Below are 15,713 nucleotides of genomic sequence, written 5' to 3' on the forward strand. Positions count from 1 at the left end.
CATAGCCTACCATTAACCATAACACAAAAGGCTTTTCCTCTTCCTGAGCACCACCAGATGGCCACTTTAACGGCACGACACATGGCCTGCTTTAAGAGAAGAAGTGTTTCAGCATGGGCGATCCAAGGTGACAAACAGGACGCTGTTGCACAGACACAGGACGCTGGCCTTGACCGGTTGGACCGAGTTTGAGCTCATCTGCAAAAGCACCTCTGGTGCCCCTGCCCATCCCTACCTACTCCACACACACTGTGTTGTGACTATCTATGGGAAACAATGCTTCTTGCGGCCATCCCTGACCTCGTACTCTTTGAACTTTAGCCTTTTTCTAATAAGGGCGTGAGCACACAGGATGACAGAAAACACACACATGCTACCCTGATCTCTGGCCCATGTCCTGAAGGTGTATTCATGGCTCTGGCAGGTCAAGGCTGCTCAAGTTCAGGCTGCGCTCCCTCCTGGGGCAAAACTCTCTGACCCCACTAACAGCATGTAGTCACGATGGAAGAGGTCAAGGCAGTGAAGTTAAATCAGAGTGACGAAAACAAGAGGAATGCCCAAAGTTAGGCTGATAACCAGGATTTATAAATGAAAATGAAAGAGTTCCACCAGCCTCCCTTTCACAGTTTGCCTCTGTATTACAGTATGTCGTTGCAATTATAAAATGTGTTGTGGTAAAGAAGGACACATGTCATATCCCGAGGCTGCGAGTGAAATACTATCAGTAACACCTGTATTTAAACTTTCACACACAGGCTGCTCAGGAGCCGACAGGTGGAGGGATGTTTCTGCTATTTGCTTTGAGAGACTAAACTCAAAGCCTGACTGTCTGTCCTGAGAAAACATCTTGTTTAACCCATGCTACAGGCCAATCTTTTGCTTGTCCCAGCGTCTCTCTCTGCCCCCTGGGGAGGTTAGAGGATAGCATTAACGAGTGTGGCCTGTGTGTGGGAATGAGAGAGAGGCGTGAGATGGGCTACAGCACGTCTGAAGGCAGGAAGGAACTCTTGAGGAATTTACAGATACCCTGATATCATGCAAAGTGGGAATGAGGCGTAAATAAATGTACAAATGCTGTCCCTGAGAGGTGATATTTGTAGAAGCCTGTTTTCCTTTCTGATATCGGAGATAAGTCAAATGTACATGTGCTGTATGCTAAGAGGAAATCGTTCACTGTGTGAGGAGACGGCTGCGATCCTGACATGGAATCCTTGAGCAAATGTCACGAACAGTTGCACAAGGGAGGCAGTGAATGCTCTGCATGTATGCACACACACACCAAAGACAGCCACAATAAAATAAAACTCAGTAGGCCACTTACATTTTTCAGCTGAGTAAATTTACAGCCGAGGCAACAGAGAGATTAAGGCTAGCTTAACCTCAATTCACCCTTAGATTTATTTACACAGCTTCGAGCAAGCCCCTGGATGAGTGGTCACACTTGAAAATTGGAGTCCAGAGAAACTTTCCAGACTGCTCATTGCATGTGACTTGGCTATGCTGCTGAACATCACAATAATCTGATTGGACATCAAAATGTTACACTGCATTGGCTGTAGCGGAGGTTTACAGTGTGATACTAACACAGTTTCTGACAGGTCCCATATTGTTGAAAGTGAGATTGCCATGTAAATCAGGTCTAGGTGTGTAAATGCTGTGAAAATATCGCGTGATCAGTCCACGGAGAGCTGCACACAGTCTGTATTCAGAAACTGTACGTAACGTTATGATGTCACAACTATACACTCACTGCCCTTGGCCATGCTCCCAGCAGGGCCATCATTGCAAAAACACCAGCAGAGATGATGCCGAAACAAGATGGGCGGTGCCTACTCAGACTTGTGAGAGCTGACCAATCAGAGCAGACCAAGCTTTGTCAGGGATTCCCCCTTTAAAGAGACAGGCACTAAAACGTTGCGTCCAGGCAGGGTGTGAATAGAGGTGCTGCAGCAATGGACAGTGAGAGAGAAACATTGAAGCATGTGAACATTTTCCAGTAGACACTCAAAATAAAAGTAGAAACCTAAAAATGAGCAGAATATGGGACCTTTAAAGCTCAGTTACAACTCGTTGGCAGAGTAGCCTCAGTGAACTTGTGTGAAAAGACTGTAAACTTTGGACTAATTGCGGAGTCTTTATTGCCTATAGCAGGCTTGTAAACTGACATCACCACAGCAATAACTTCACAGAAGGACAGCCACGGCGAACAGTCTCAGACCGGCATCTGAGGCCGTTATCATAATGAAGACTGACCTGAGGATATTCACACACTGAGCAGTTATATCATAGCTGTACTTGAGGCCATGATCACACTGAATACTAATCATAAAAAAACATGAGAAATGATACCGGAGTAAAAAAGCATCAAAACACATAAACCTAATAAAATACACATTTCCAAAAAATCCATTTGTAGAAATAATGGAGCCTCGTGCAACACAGTAATTGCCGAGGTAGTGCAGTTTCCATCGGTATCAACTTTCATGGCTTCTTATGCATGAGCGCTTCCATCAGTTTACGGGAAAATTCATGGTTACCTGGCCATGAATGAGACTTAACAGTCCGCACACATGCACTCTAAATCATGATGGACGGCTAAACTCAGAGGGCTCATAACAGAACATTTCAGCCATTGTATTTTTCTTACACTCACCTATAAAACCGGGCAAATAACCGACACATCCAGTCTGCTTTTGGGCTCTCTCGAGCAGCAACCGAATGCACATGTTGGTAATTCAAGTGTAATTATGCTAAATTGTTCTTTTGTTCTTTCACCCAATTTGCCCCTTGCCTCTCCCCAGGCTCTGTTTTTCTGTCTACCACCACGTGACCTCACATACACACAGAAAACAGCTCAGTGCCGCCGAACCACAATCTCTTACACACTGAAAACAACTCTGACTGCAGCTAGGACATCAAAGAACGGATTTACCATAGAGTAAATAGTGTTTACAGACACACCTCATATGGAAGGAGTGCCTTCTAGCAACCGTTAAGTGCTCTTAAATGAGAACATTATGCGACTCATTAGCCAAAAACACAAACCACAAACACTGATAGACTACTGGAACGTGTACGAGCAGGCTAAAAATACCAACCGCCATGTAAAAAAAACAACACTAAGTAGAAAACACAACAATATTCAGCTGATAATAATCTCACAACATGACCACACACTTACTTTTTGCTTGCTTCGCAGACGTCTGCGATGTTGGAGAAGAGGTGGTGGTGTTCAGTCTTGGTCATGGCCTCGCTGAGCTCGGCGGAGTCCTTGAACATGCGGATCAGGACCTCCAGACTGTGAAGATAAGAGTGCTCCGACGAGATCACCTCAAAAATGGCCTAAAGAAGGGCAAGAGAGAGGAACAGAGAAACATTCAGTTTATTACAGCCATTTAAAAAACAATACCATGCACATGCACCTATCTGTATCAATCTTAATCGTATGTGACACATTCAGGTAGATATTTATTGGAACATTTGTCCTTCTCGTCCCCTTTACATTGTTTAAGCATTAAAGATATATAAGTCCATGATGCATGTTCCCAGCTGTACTCCTTTAATGGCTTTTTTATTGGTCTAGACCAGTAATGGACAGCAATACTCCCACAGTGCTTTGTAACTCTTAATATAGCATGCATGTAACCTAAAACGGGAACATTTCCTTTAGAGTAGAGCTGTGACGTTTAGTTGATAAAACTATTATCAACTATTTTAATAACTGATTAATCATTTCAGTCACTTTTCAAGCGAAAATGTCAAATATTTGCTGGTTACATTTTAAATGTAAAGATTTTTCTGCTTTTCTTTGTGACTGCTGATAGTAAATCAAGAGTTTTGGGGGTTACATTTTATAGACTAAATGATTAATCAATAATTCTTAAAAAATTCAGCAGAATAATCCATAATGAAATTAAAAATAACAGGTTGCACCCTAACGCTGAAGTGATTCCCACCTCTTGTCTTTTGCGTTCCTCTTGACTCATCAGTTCGGACAGCCCACTTTTCTTCACCTAAAACAGAAAACACACATTGTGAAGAAAAAAAAAGATTTAAAAAAGTCATGAAAAGATTTCAAGAACACACACAAAGTCACACTTTGTCTGAGTTTTTGTTTTTTTTTTATGTCGGGGCCCTTTGCATTTAAAGCATGGGTGTGTGTTTGTGAGCGACTGTTGTCCTCACACACAAAGAAAGGAGCACTTTGCATACCACACTGGATAGAAAGCCAATGAGGTTGTTGTAGAGAATGGAAAAAGAAAGATCTTCAAGGGCACAGAGTGAATGTAGAAACAGGGAATTTGTTGCATCTTTCAAGTTTAAATGGGCCGCTCAGTGTAATTTGGCCGATAGGTAAGCGGTTAAAAGTAAAGTGTAGTGCGTGTTGGTATGTGGCTGGTGAGATTTGGTCCAAAAGCTATTTGAATAAGATCGAAACAAAGCAATCTGGAATGAACTGGGTGTGGAGTGCTATTGAATTAATCAGCCTGTGGCTTTGTCAAACTGAGGGTAAGGCTGAATAAAAATAACATGCCTCCATCTCGTGTTCCACCAAACCAATATGACCCTGGGCACATTCACATCATAGTCTACTAGATCACAGAGATCCTGAGAGGCCAGCTTTCCTTACTTCCACTAGCTTCTCATCCTGTTTTGGTGTGAGGGAACAAGGAAGTGATACTGCTCCTGGAGGAGCCTTCCCTCTCTCTGCCTTCAACAAACACCGAGAGCAAACAAAGCTGCAGCAGACCAAACATCTCTTGTGGTTCTTTCTATTACTTTCACACCGACATCCGCTTTATTATTTCTCTCGCTCTTACTTTCCCTTCTGCCAAACGTTCAACACTCAGAAACACCAGCTATCCATGTAAAGCTGTGAGGTTTCAGTGTGCTCATGCCAACTGAACTTTATCCCCTTCTGCAGTTTCGCTGGGTGTAACCGCATTATCAGTTAGGTATCATTATTCAGTAGCAAGGTTTGTTTGAAACTTGAATCCATGGTTTCCTCGCTTGAATCAAAACGAAACCGACAAAAACTTCAGGCGACGGGAGGAGGTAGCTCCAGGACATCTCTACCTCCTGAAAGTACAGGTAGGGATTCCTGGAAATCTGAAATTTGGGCTGTGACATGTCATCAAACCCTTCATGACAAGAGGTGCCACAGTGACAGTGAGGGAAGGGAGGAGCTCGGCTGAAGTGAGAGAAGACTTGACAAGACAACTCGTCTATCCGGTTCTTGGCTCTTACTTGAACTTGCTAATTTCCCATCACACCAGTCTCATGCAGGCACTTCCGACAAAATCTGAAAGTTAATGAAGAATGCTGCAGGGTTACATCTGGCCAAACACATTCACGCTCGCAGATCCACAGCTGTAAGGCAGCTGTGATGGAAGAGGAACTGACTTTGAGAAAGTCAGCGTGTAAATTGTCCGAATCAGCCCAGTTACGAAACGACCTGAGAAACATACTCAATGTTCTCTACTTACTTTGAATCCAATTTCACTTTATTAGAGTCTGTGTGTGTATCATTGTCTGCCCAGCAATTTCAGAGCTAATTGTCTCTATCTGTACCCTCGCCTGTTTTTGCTCCCACACATTCCCCTCTCAACAAGTAAACAAACAGATGGGAATGCCTGAGTAGAAAACTAAATTAGCTCATTCCCTTCCTATGTACGCCTCTCTCCCTCCGTTCCAATCCCTAACTATATTATGTAATGCACAGCCACCGCACTTCTCCGTTGAGGCAACATTTTAAGCATATTTGCAGTCTGACGAGTGCGTGGAGTTTGCCAACACGCTGGCATTCGGCCCAGCAGTGCTTCCAAGACTTCCTGTGGGTCTGGCTGACTGTCTGCCTCCCTGCCCACCCGAGTCTTAGAAGAAATGCTCCTGTGCTCCCTGATAAACAGAGCAGGGGTAGAAACAGTGGGAGGATGGGTATGGACTGGGGCCAAACTGGATATGACAGCATTCTTCAGAGCACTAGCATTCCAAGACTACACAGGCACAGCACTGAGTGTATACAGTATGTAGAGAGGGTGAGAAAGATGTAAGATCTATGTCTGACCACGCTGAGCTGGCTCCAGGAGGTGCGAATGGGTCTGTACTGCACCACGATGCCGTTATCGGGTTTGGGTTCTCTGGAATCGGCATCCTCGTCTGAGTCATTATGCAAGGCCTTCTCCTGGTAGTTCTGGTACAGCTCCTCCTCTGTGAACAGGAGGGCAGAAAGTTTCATTTGACAGAGACGGAGAGTCAAAAAGAACAGATGTAGAGTAAAATGAAGGGAGAAGTGTGGTGAAAACAGAACAGATGGGTTAGAGTTAGTTTCTCACCTTCACTGTCAAACGTCGGCTGAGAGGTCAAAACTTTCTTCTTATCCGGACTCTGAAACACAGACACAACACAAATGTGACGACTTGGACAAACTCAGAGTGAAACACACTAACTTTAAATCAAATGCACCTTTGTCACCTGTCCATGACCTGTCTGTGACCTCCTTCATTGACCCCTGTCTAATTACAGAGCCACTGTGTGTATAAGTGTGTATGTGTGGGCATGGTGTCACATTACGTCACGACTCCCAACAAGCACATTAATTGTGTCCTTGTATGGCCCTGTCCGATCTGCTGCCGCTGCTAAGTTTGTTCCACAATACTCAGCCTGTGTTGTAATTTTACAATTTAGACTTTGGACCACCCCCCCAATAGTGGAAAGTCAAAGCAAGCTTTGTGCACAATCGAATATAAACCCATCAGAGGGATTATGATTAACTGAGTTGAGAAATCTCAATCTGCCACAGCAAAGGAAGAAAATTAGAACACAAAGCCAAAGTTCATGTGCGCTGATTGTCGAGTTCAGCAACAGGCTTTGCAAATAAAAACTAAAATTGATTTCATTTAGCATTAATTTCTCTAAAGCTTGCTTAATAGTGCTGGTCCAACAGGAAGTTCACCCCATAATGTACAAAATAGCAAAATTCAGACCTTAAACACAGACTGGATGGTTTTTAATTTAAAGAAAATCTGTTTAGATTTCAACCCTTTTTTCTTCAAGAGCACCGTTTTTTGTTGCCTGATCCTAACACTCACCTCCTTTGAACTCACCTCTATCTTTTGAGGACAAAACAGTTTACCCACCTTGATTTTCCCATTACTGATCGGCTTTTCTGTCCCAGGGCTAGTCGGCTTTGAAATCCTTGGGCTGCCTGATTTGGGTGTCCCAGGGCTCGCAAGTTTCGGTGTCCCAGGGCTCGCAGGCTTGGCTGTTCCAGGGCTTGTGAGGCTTGTGCTGCCCCGACTTGCTGGGCTGACTGGTGAGTCTGGAGTATCCCCGTCTAGCACTTTGAGGACAATCTGGGGCAACTGAAGGGTCTTTGGATCGAACGCTGGGACCTCCATGTCTCCACTCACAACAGCCCTCCTATAGGACGTACTCCTCAGGCCTCTTCTTAGTGTCCCCGGGCTCTCATTATCCCCATCCTTCCCCTCACCAAGGCCCCCTCCTGTAGAAAAGTAGGTCCCAGTTTCCACCATGCTGAGCGCTTTCAACGCTCTCTTGGAATGATCGACCCCCAGCAGCCCTGCCATACCTTGGCCTTGTGGCACAGGGGCAGGCGCCTTGTTCTGCCGAACATCGGAGGCTAAACCCTTGGGAATTAGCTGCTGGGTGCCCATTTTCAAGGCAGCGGGGCTGTTGGTGCTGAGAACGATGGAAGGAGGGGGTGAGATAGCTGGGGAAAGTAAAGGAGAGGGGGAGGTGGAGGAGAGGGAAGAGGAAGAAGAGGCATGACTGGTGTCCTGAGAGGAGGCAGGCGAGGATGAGGACTGTCTGAGGAGCGCCTGTCCTCTGTCCACTGGCGACGGAGAGCGTGGGGTCGGGGGGTCTGAGGAGGTGAGGGAAGAGAGGGAGGGGATGCTGGAGGTGGAGCTGTGGGATGGGGTGGGGGTACGGCAGGCTGGAGGAGAGGGGCTGGAGGCGGATGAATGGAAGGACAGTTCATGGTGGTTATAGTTGTTGTTGTTAGGAGTGCGTGGAGGCAGGACAGGAGAGGATCGGTTAATAGCCTCGGACGACGGTGAACTCGTCCCAAACGCTATCTGGTCTTTCTGCGAGTTCAGACTGAACGGACTGGACATGCGTTTCTGCTGGTCCTGGACACGCTTTTCAGTCCATACTGTCCCTCCATTACTGGTTTTCTCCCTGTCACAGTGTCCATTATACACTCTATTGTCCAGAGAAGCGGATTTGCTCTCCTCAGATCTAAATCTGGACAGTGAGAAGAGTCCGCTGGAGAACTGCCCGATGCTGATGCTTCGAACAACTCTGGATTTCTTGGAGGGTTTGTGCAAAACATGCTTCAGCACCACAGTGTTCTTGCTCCAAGATGGGGGTGTGACCACCAGTCTCTCAGCAGGTTGGCTCAAGGTGAAGGAGGACTTGTTGTCCTCTGCAGGGAAGTCCGTCGTCATGACCCCATTCATGTGATAACTGACGGGTCGCTGTTTGGGTGTGTGAGAGTCCTGGGTTTTTTTATGATTGTCTGTGCGGCGTCTCCACAACGGTGTGATGTTTTTGTTGGAGAGATCCACATCGTTACCAAGATCCATGGCGCTAACGTGTCTGTGTCCTCTTCGCTATCTGTGTCCAAGCCTACAGGTGACAGTGCAAACACTGCAGCCCTGCAGAAGACTTATCTCACCCCTGAAGGGTAAACAGAGGAGAGGAATACCAATCAGTGTCGAAGAGCTCAGAGCAGTGTCCAAATTCCCAAAGTTTACTCATTAACAGGGACTCAGTGCAGATACTGGCAGCTAAATCTGAGAAGCACATGAGTGAAAAAGTTGATGAACTGCACAAAACAGAAGCCAAGCCAGCAGAGACAAGTGATACGCCTTTTGTGTATGTTCACTGAGGTGAAATGGCCTTATTACAGAGACAAAGCTGGCAAGATATTGTTAGCTGTGAGCAATCACTGTAATATCCCAACAGGGGAGACAATGGTGCTCAGCAACAGAGAGCTTAGAGACCAAAGTTTGTTTTTATCTCCTTTGTTACTCCATCCGTACAAACATCACAACACAAACAGGCACAACACCAGCAAAGGAATTTAAATAAAACAGAGTTTCCGATTCAGTTGTGGATGGAAAAAGTTTCTCAGTCCAAAGTGATCAAACTTTTGGGGTCCAACTTACCTCTAATCAGTCGCTCTGCTGCAGAATGCGGTCATTGTACCTGCGCTTGTCGTGAAACAATCCTTTTTTTGGAGGGGAGTAATGGGATTAATCCAGCATGGTATCGAGACCGAGAAGAAGTTTGAGAAACCAAAGTTTGAGCCGCAGAGTAATTGACTGTGAAGTATGTGGAAGCGCGGCGGTGAGCGCGTCTGAAGCGCTGCGGAGTGCGCCGAGGAGTTTCTATGAGGGGGAGGAGGAAGAGGAGGAGGAGGAAGCTCACTGAAAGTCACCTCCTGTAGTACTTCTGTATTTGATGCCATGTTGTCAAACTGGAGGGACGCGTTTTCATTTTCTATTAGTGTTTAATAAAGTTGGAAGATGAAATAAACAAAACATAATCAGTCTCAGTGTACTTCATTGTCCTAAATTATCATGTTATGTCGTGTAGCTCCCGCAGGAAGTCCATACAGTCCAGCGAGGTCTAAAAAATAAAAAAAGTCAGCCTTTAAAAGTTGAGTAAGTTTTAGTGGACAAACACAACATTATTATTGAGCTGCTATATTGACCCATTGCTTTTGAGCGCCATCTCGTGGTTTGTGGCGTAATTGCAACAGGCCTACACAACACTGGGAAATAGTGATTTAAAAAAGAAATTCACAAACATGCCCCAAAGTAGTCACAGCTGGAGGTGCAGAGACGTCAAAGTAAATGTGCGGAATTCACTTTTTTTGTATTCGTTTAAATTTTCCAGGATAACATTTAATCGGTAGAAACAATAATGTATAACAATTTGCATAGTTTTTGGGAGCATCTGCAAATGACAAAGCAGAACAAACAACAAAGGATATATGCTAGGAGCGAGGAGCGAGGAGATGAAGAGGGAGAGAAGATTCCCAAGACTCCCTTAGAAAATCGCTCAATTTTCTGAGTTGTTGAGATAACAGGATCTTTATAGACTTTATGAAGCTCTGTTTCTGACAGATTCCTGATTATTTGGGCCTTCTTGTAAATTCGGCATGTTATAGCCTCGTTTTGGAGGTTCCTGCAGCCCCCTTAGCACCCAAAGTAGCCCACTTTAAGTGAAATGTGTATTGGTGGGAGTGATTGTAGAAGCAGGTAATCAGAGCTCTTTTGTGGACCCTAAATAACAAAAAGAAAATCTTTCAACATAGACTTGGTATGTCTAGTCAGTCTTTATCATAACCCCCCTGCTGTCTGATCCTTTAAGCTCCTCACATATAGCTCCCATAGCATATCCCCTTTGTTTCATATGTTTGTTCTGCTTTGTAATTTGCAGATGCTTCCAAAAACTATGCAGCAAATAGATGATCTGGAAGGATTTATAGTTTTCCCTCCCGCTCCAATAAACTCTGTTGTTGTGCAACACGAGGCTGTGGTGGATTCGGGCTTCACTGGAAATTGGAGATTGCGAAATAATGTGTGACTAAAGCATTTTCTCATTAAATCCACACGACCTCTAAATCATAACACATGATTAATCACTCACACGCGAGCTCCTGAGTAGATGCCAACTTTTATAATGGGTGGAACTGGTTGGCCTGCTCACTGGGAATAACCTGTCCCACTGTCGTGTGGGTCGTGCCCCACCTCCTGGCTCTTGTGCGCCAGTATTTCACATATTTGACCGCTAAGGGGCGCAATTGTAATGTTTACCAACCAGCACCACTCATATTATTCTACAAAGTAATGCACTACTAAAAAGTAGTTAGGGCTATAGCGATATGGGTGCATATATGCATGCGCATGGATATGCAATAAAAGTCAGATGAAATGTGTTGCATTATTTATGGGGACCAGAAAGATTCAGATATGTCGAAGCGAACATCAGGCAGGCATGGTGTTGAAGTGATAAGATGTGTAGAGGTAGGACAATATAACTGTTATATACAGTGGCGTGAAAGTACTAAAAACATACTGTGAAAATACTCCACGACAAGTAAAAGTCCTGCAATCAAAACCTGTATCACTAAAAGTATCAATTGTGCAGTAAAATGTTGCCTGTCAGTGTTTTACTATTATAAATGGTGTTTTTGGATCAATATTACTGCATTTTACTGCTGTAGATGTTTAAGGTTGAGCTTATTTTAACTACTTTATATACTGTTGTATAGTTTGATCTGCACTGTAACATCTGACAAAGTGACTTTACGTAAAAATAAAATTGCCTAAATCAATTACCTTAAAATGAGTAAAGTAGACTAATAATTTTAGCTGTTCAAACTTTTTAGCTCGTACAACTTAAATTGAATTGCCTACTTTACTTAGTAATTCTGAGGTAATCAGTCTCCCTGACTTTAAAGTCAACTTTTAAAAATTCACAGTGTACAGTAATGCATCATATTCTATGAGATCATCATGTGATTGTTACTCTCTCCCCTGTGAGAGCCACATATCTTTAAAAAGTCAACTTTTCATGAGCTCAGTAACAGCTCAGTAATGAATTTTCCTGCTTATCCAGGAGGGTTTTTCAATAGTTTATTTGACTTTAGAAGTAAGAGAGTTAGACACACAGACACAATATATATATAAAAGAAAATCAAACAACAACATAGAAGATGTATAAAGTTGTATACAATTTAAATACTCAAGTAAAGTACAAGTATCTCAAATTTCTAGCTCAGTACAGTACTTGAGTAAATGTACTTGGTTACATTCCAACATTGCATATACAGTGTTAAAATACAGATGTAATTTACAGAGACCAAGATAGAGATTACACAAATCACCACATAGTGGTCAGCTGATCAATGTGGAAATAGTTTTAGAAGTATAGTGGAAGAAGACTTAAAATAAAAGTTAAAAAAAAAAACAGGCCAGGAACACATTATTTCATGTGTGTCATCATTGCTTTATTCTTTGAATTTTTTAAAAAACATATACAATCACTGTAAACACCGCCTTCTTCCTGTTTGGTGTTTATCACCTGCAGCGTTGTCAGATAACTCCCATGAATCCACAGCAACATGAATGTAATCACTAGAAACATTACGCTACCAACTCACTTATTCGGAAAATTCAAAATAACTGAATTATCATCATTCGTTACCACAGCGAAATTTTCCTCCTCGTATTTGTCGGACGGACCTCATGTGACTGCTGGTGTTGTGCGACAATCCTCATTATGTTCTATAGAGGAAGTGCAGCAGCCTATCCTGTTGTATTGTTTAAAGGAGCTATACGTTTCCTCGTGTTGTTTGGTTAAAAAAAAATAGATACTTCCTCCTCCATCAGACAAGACACTCACCTCCGACTGCAAGGCCGAAATGTGAGCCCCCTGAGCCAATGAACATCCGCCCTGACGAAGAGTTGTTGAATGAGGAGGTGAACCTCCACCACGTTCTGACCCTGAATCTTTATGAACCTGTGTCTTTGTGAATCAGTGGAGTAGAAACAATGAAAAAAAGCAAGGCAGGGGGAAAATGTTACAAATTCTAAAGATCAATAATTGGTATCTTCTCAACTGGATCATTAAAGCAAAATAAAAGTCACAGCCACAGAGCGGGCATCCTGAGCGCCTACATGCAGTTTCTCCACATGTCTGCCTTTCTTCTTCCACACATCAAACACTGATAAGCCATTATCTTTGTCTGTCTGTCTGTCTGTCTGTCTGTGCGGGCTTTTGTTTGTCTGAACAAGTCTGCCTCAAAGCAATTTGAAGCGGCAAAGTTAGGTTGAATTAAACTAAGTCGAAAGTAGAGAAAGCAACAGGACAACCTCAGATGGAACGCAAAACTGATGTGATTAATATGACTAGAACAGAGAGGATGCTAGAAAAGCCATTAATATCAACGGGGAATATCAGATTGCTCTGAAATTTATGCAGAATTTGTGTTTTGCTGGAGTTCGCAGCCCATCACTAAGAAATAAAAAGTAGATTTCTCATAAAACAGGTAACAGAGGAGGTGTTGTTTGTTGACATATGGGCTTCAATAGCATTGTTTTCTCCACAGTCACGGATTACATTTGAGTTGTAGCAGTCATTTGCCGAAGAGATGAGCTGCTCTGAAAGCAGAATTAAGCATACGGAGTTAAACCCCAGTGTTTAAGGCGGATGAACCAGTTTTTCCAGTCGAGTTATGTTTCTGAAGAAAAAGACAATGAGAAGAGAGGAAAATGATACCATAGCGAAACTTTACATCCCTCCTACTAACTCAAAAACACACTTCAGTCACACAAAGGTATCTAATCTACACATCTAAGTCGTCTTGCTTATTTTTAAATGAGTCATCCCAGCTGTCTATTGCAGGTATAAACCAGCTACCCCGCTGACCCTCCATGAATAGATCCTAAATGAAAATGCAGTCAAGCGTTCCCCGCAGACTGGTTTCCTCTTTAAGAAGCTCTGCTCCACTGATAACAGTCACCAAGTTCATTAGGTTCATCCTAAAGAGAATGCTAAGAAAAGGTCTGAGCAGTTGGGAATGTATTTCTTGAACAGTGCAAAGTCAAAAAGCGGATTCAGATCCTTGCTGTAAGTCAAAAAACAATAGAATTGAAAGAAAAACTCACGCAGTATGCTTTTTTTTATGGATCATAGCTTAAATATAGTGTACGTTTCAGGAAGAAAAGAATATCTTGTTATATCAAGTGCCAAGGATTACTGCCTTTGTCTCCATTCTTTTGTATTTAAGTAGCTTAACCTGCGGCGGTTTAACCCAAAGTGTTCACTGGTGTTTTGTGTGCATTCGCATTAAACTGTGTCAGACCTCACTGGAAAGACGTCTCCACAGCACTCTGCTGCAGGTGTGACGTTCTGAAAGCTTATTTTAGATATCAGGTTTCGAAATCCTCTTAGTTAAGATGGTTGTTTTGTGCCGCCTGTTCTCTTCCAGGTCACCGGAGAGGAGGTCGTGTGGCTCGGGCAACACTCGGTTCACATATACAGTATTTCATAATCTACTCGTATCAGGTATTTTGTCGTTGTAAGCTGTATGTTCTGTGTTTTTTTGGTTTTGTTCTGTTCACGGGATACGTATTGCATGTCTGTCCATCCTGCTGTGGCTCTTCCTGAGGGTTCTTACATTTTTTGCCCTGGTAAACAGGTTTATGTCCTTCATTGAATCGAGGGTTTAGTGTAGTTTAGTGCAGTCCTAGATGCACTGCATTGAGTGTTTATAGCAAGATGCTAATTTACAACACCTTTCCACAGGAGGCTTTTTAAAAATTTAAGCCAGAAAGAAGACAAGAAAAGAAATGAGAAGAAAAGGACAGAGTGTCACCCCCTGTGGCAATGTGACTTGTGATTTGGGGATTTATCTGTAACTACAATTGACTTGACTTGTTTTAAAACAAAGTATTGCAGGATTTTTCTAGCACAGTCATTTCATTTGAATATTTGCAGCCATTTTATGGTATTATGGATCGGATTGGCCATACAGCAGAACCAGAGATATCACCTGTTTTACTCCACATATTCTTCTTCCTTTTTAAAACCTACCATCTACATTACCCACAATGCAACTTAGCCACTGAGTGACATCACTGGAGATAATTTATCAGATTACATGCAGCTTCCACTGGAGCCACAAAAGACTTTACACAGTACTTTTTTCACATACGCAGTACTAATCCCCAAGACCTGTAAACAAACTCTTTACTGTTTAAAATTGGTGGAGTTACCCTTTAAGAGTTATTTTCCAGTGCTGTGAATGCTACAAATGAAATCCCATTCATCTCAACTGTATTGGACTGGTAGTAGAAATCTCAGAGTTGGATATCTCAAACATTTGGAAAAATGAAAACACAACTCTCTGCATGGTTACGTACCCAGAGCTGTGTGTATGAATAGCCTGGATGACTGTGGTGTCTGTTTTGCTGGTGGGTGTGCAAAGTAGCGTAGCATATAATTCAGATAATTCACTCACACAATGGGGATAACAACCGTGTGTGTAGTCTCGGGAGTCAGGAATGCAGGGGTCAAGTGATTCCTCATCACGATGATGGCTATGACGGGGGAGGCAGGAGAGTCAAGAGGTGAAACAGTTTTGTTGGAGCAGACTTTGCATTAAAATGTCAATTACCTGTCAAACACAGGCAGAGAAATTCATAGTTGTACGCCGTTTAAGGGTGAGTAGCCCCCACCTTCTCCTCCTCTTTGCATCATGAGTCACCTGTTCCAGTCCTACCTCGCCAGATATGAACATTAACTCCATAAAACGGAGAGATAACATAAGCGCAGCATCCCTCAGCTCTCTCAATCCTCTGGCATTTTTTTTTTAAAAAAGACCTCCATACACTGACCTTTTCCTCAGCATACCTATCTCTTTCTCTCGCTCCTCTCTCCTCTTTTTTTCCCTCTGACTCACAGCCCATTGTACTTCTCCTACTCAGCTGTGCTGTTTGCTCGCTGTCCTTGCACCCCCCCCCTCCTCTCCCTCCCCTCCCCTCACCCTTCTCTCGCCACCCACACGTCTCCTCATCCATCCTCTCGGAGAACAATACAGAGGAGAGCTAACGACTGTAATTACCATCGCTCTGAGTTACGACGGCTGAAAAAGGAGTGTGTAGCAAACAGGA

General features: G+C 43.3%; 1 protein-coding gene across 1 annotated transcript in view; it reads right to left on the bottom strand.

The window, feature by feature from the left end:
- Positions 1-9,401, bottom strand: part of LOC141018483 (rho guanine nucleotide exchange factor 26-like) — a 29,443-nt gene extending 20,042 nt beyond the window's left edge. Inside the window, exons 1-6 of the mRNA XM_073493473.1 lie at positions 9,195-9,401; positions 7,140-8,703; positions 6,336-6,387; positions 6,068-6,210; positions 3,957-4,013; positions 3,182-3,342 (exon numbers count right to left, since the gene is read on the bottom strand). Coding sequence (XP_073349574.1) covers positions 3,182-3,342; positions 3,957-4,013; positions 6,068-6,210; positions 6,336-6,387; positions 7,140-8,609 — 1,883 coding nt within the window. The 5' untranslated portion in view covers positions 8,610-8,703; positions 9,195-9,401. The remainder of the gene's footprint in view (positions 1-3,181; positions 3,343-3,956; positions 4,014-6,067; positions 6,211-6,335; positions 6,388-7,139; positions 8,704-9,194) is intronic.
- Positions 9,402-15,713: the final 6,312 nt, after the last annotated feature.

Source organism: Pagrus major, chromosome 2, assembly GCF_040436345.1.
Source record: "Pagrus major chromosome 2, Pma_NU_1.0".
Classification (NCBI taxonomy): Eukaryota; Metazoa; Chordata; class Actinopteri; order Spariformes; family Sparidae; genus Pagrus; species Pagrus major.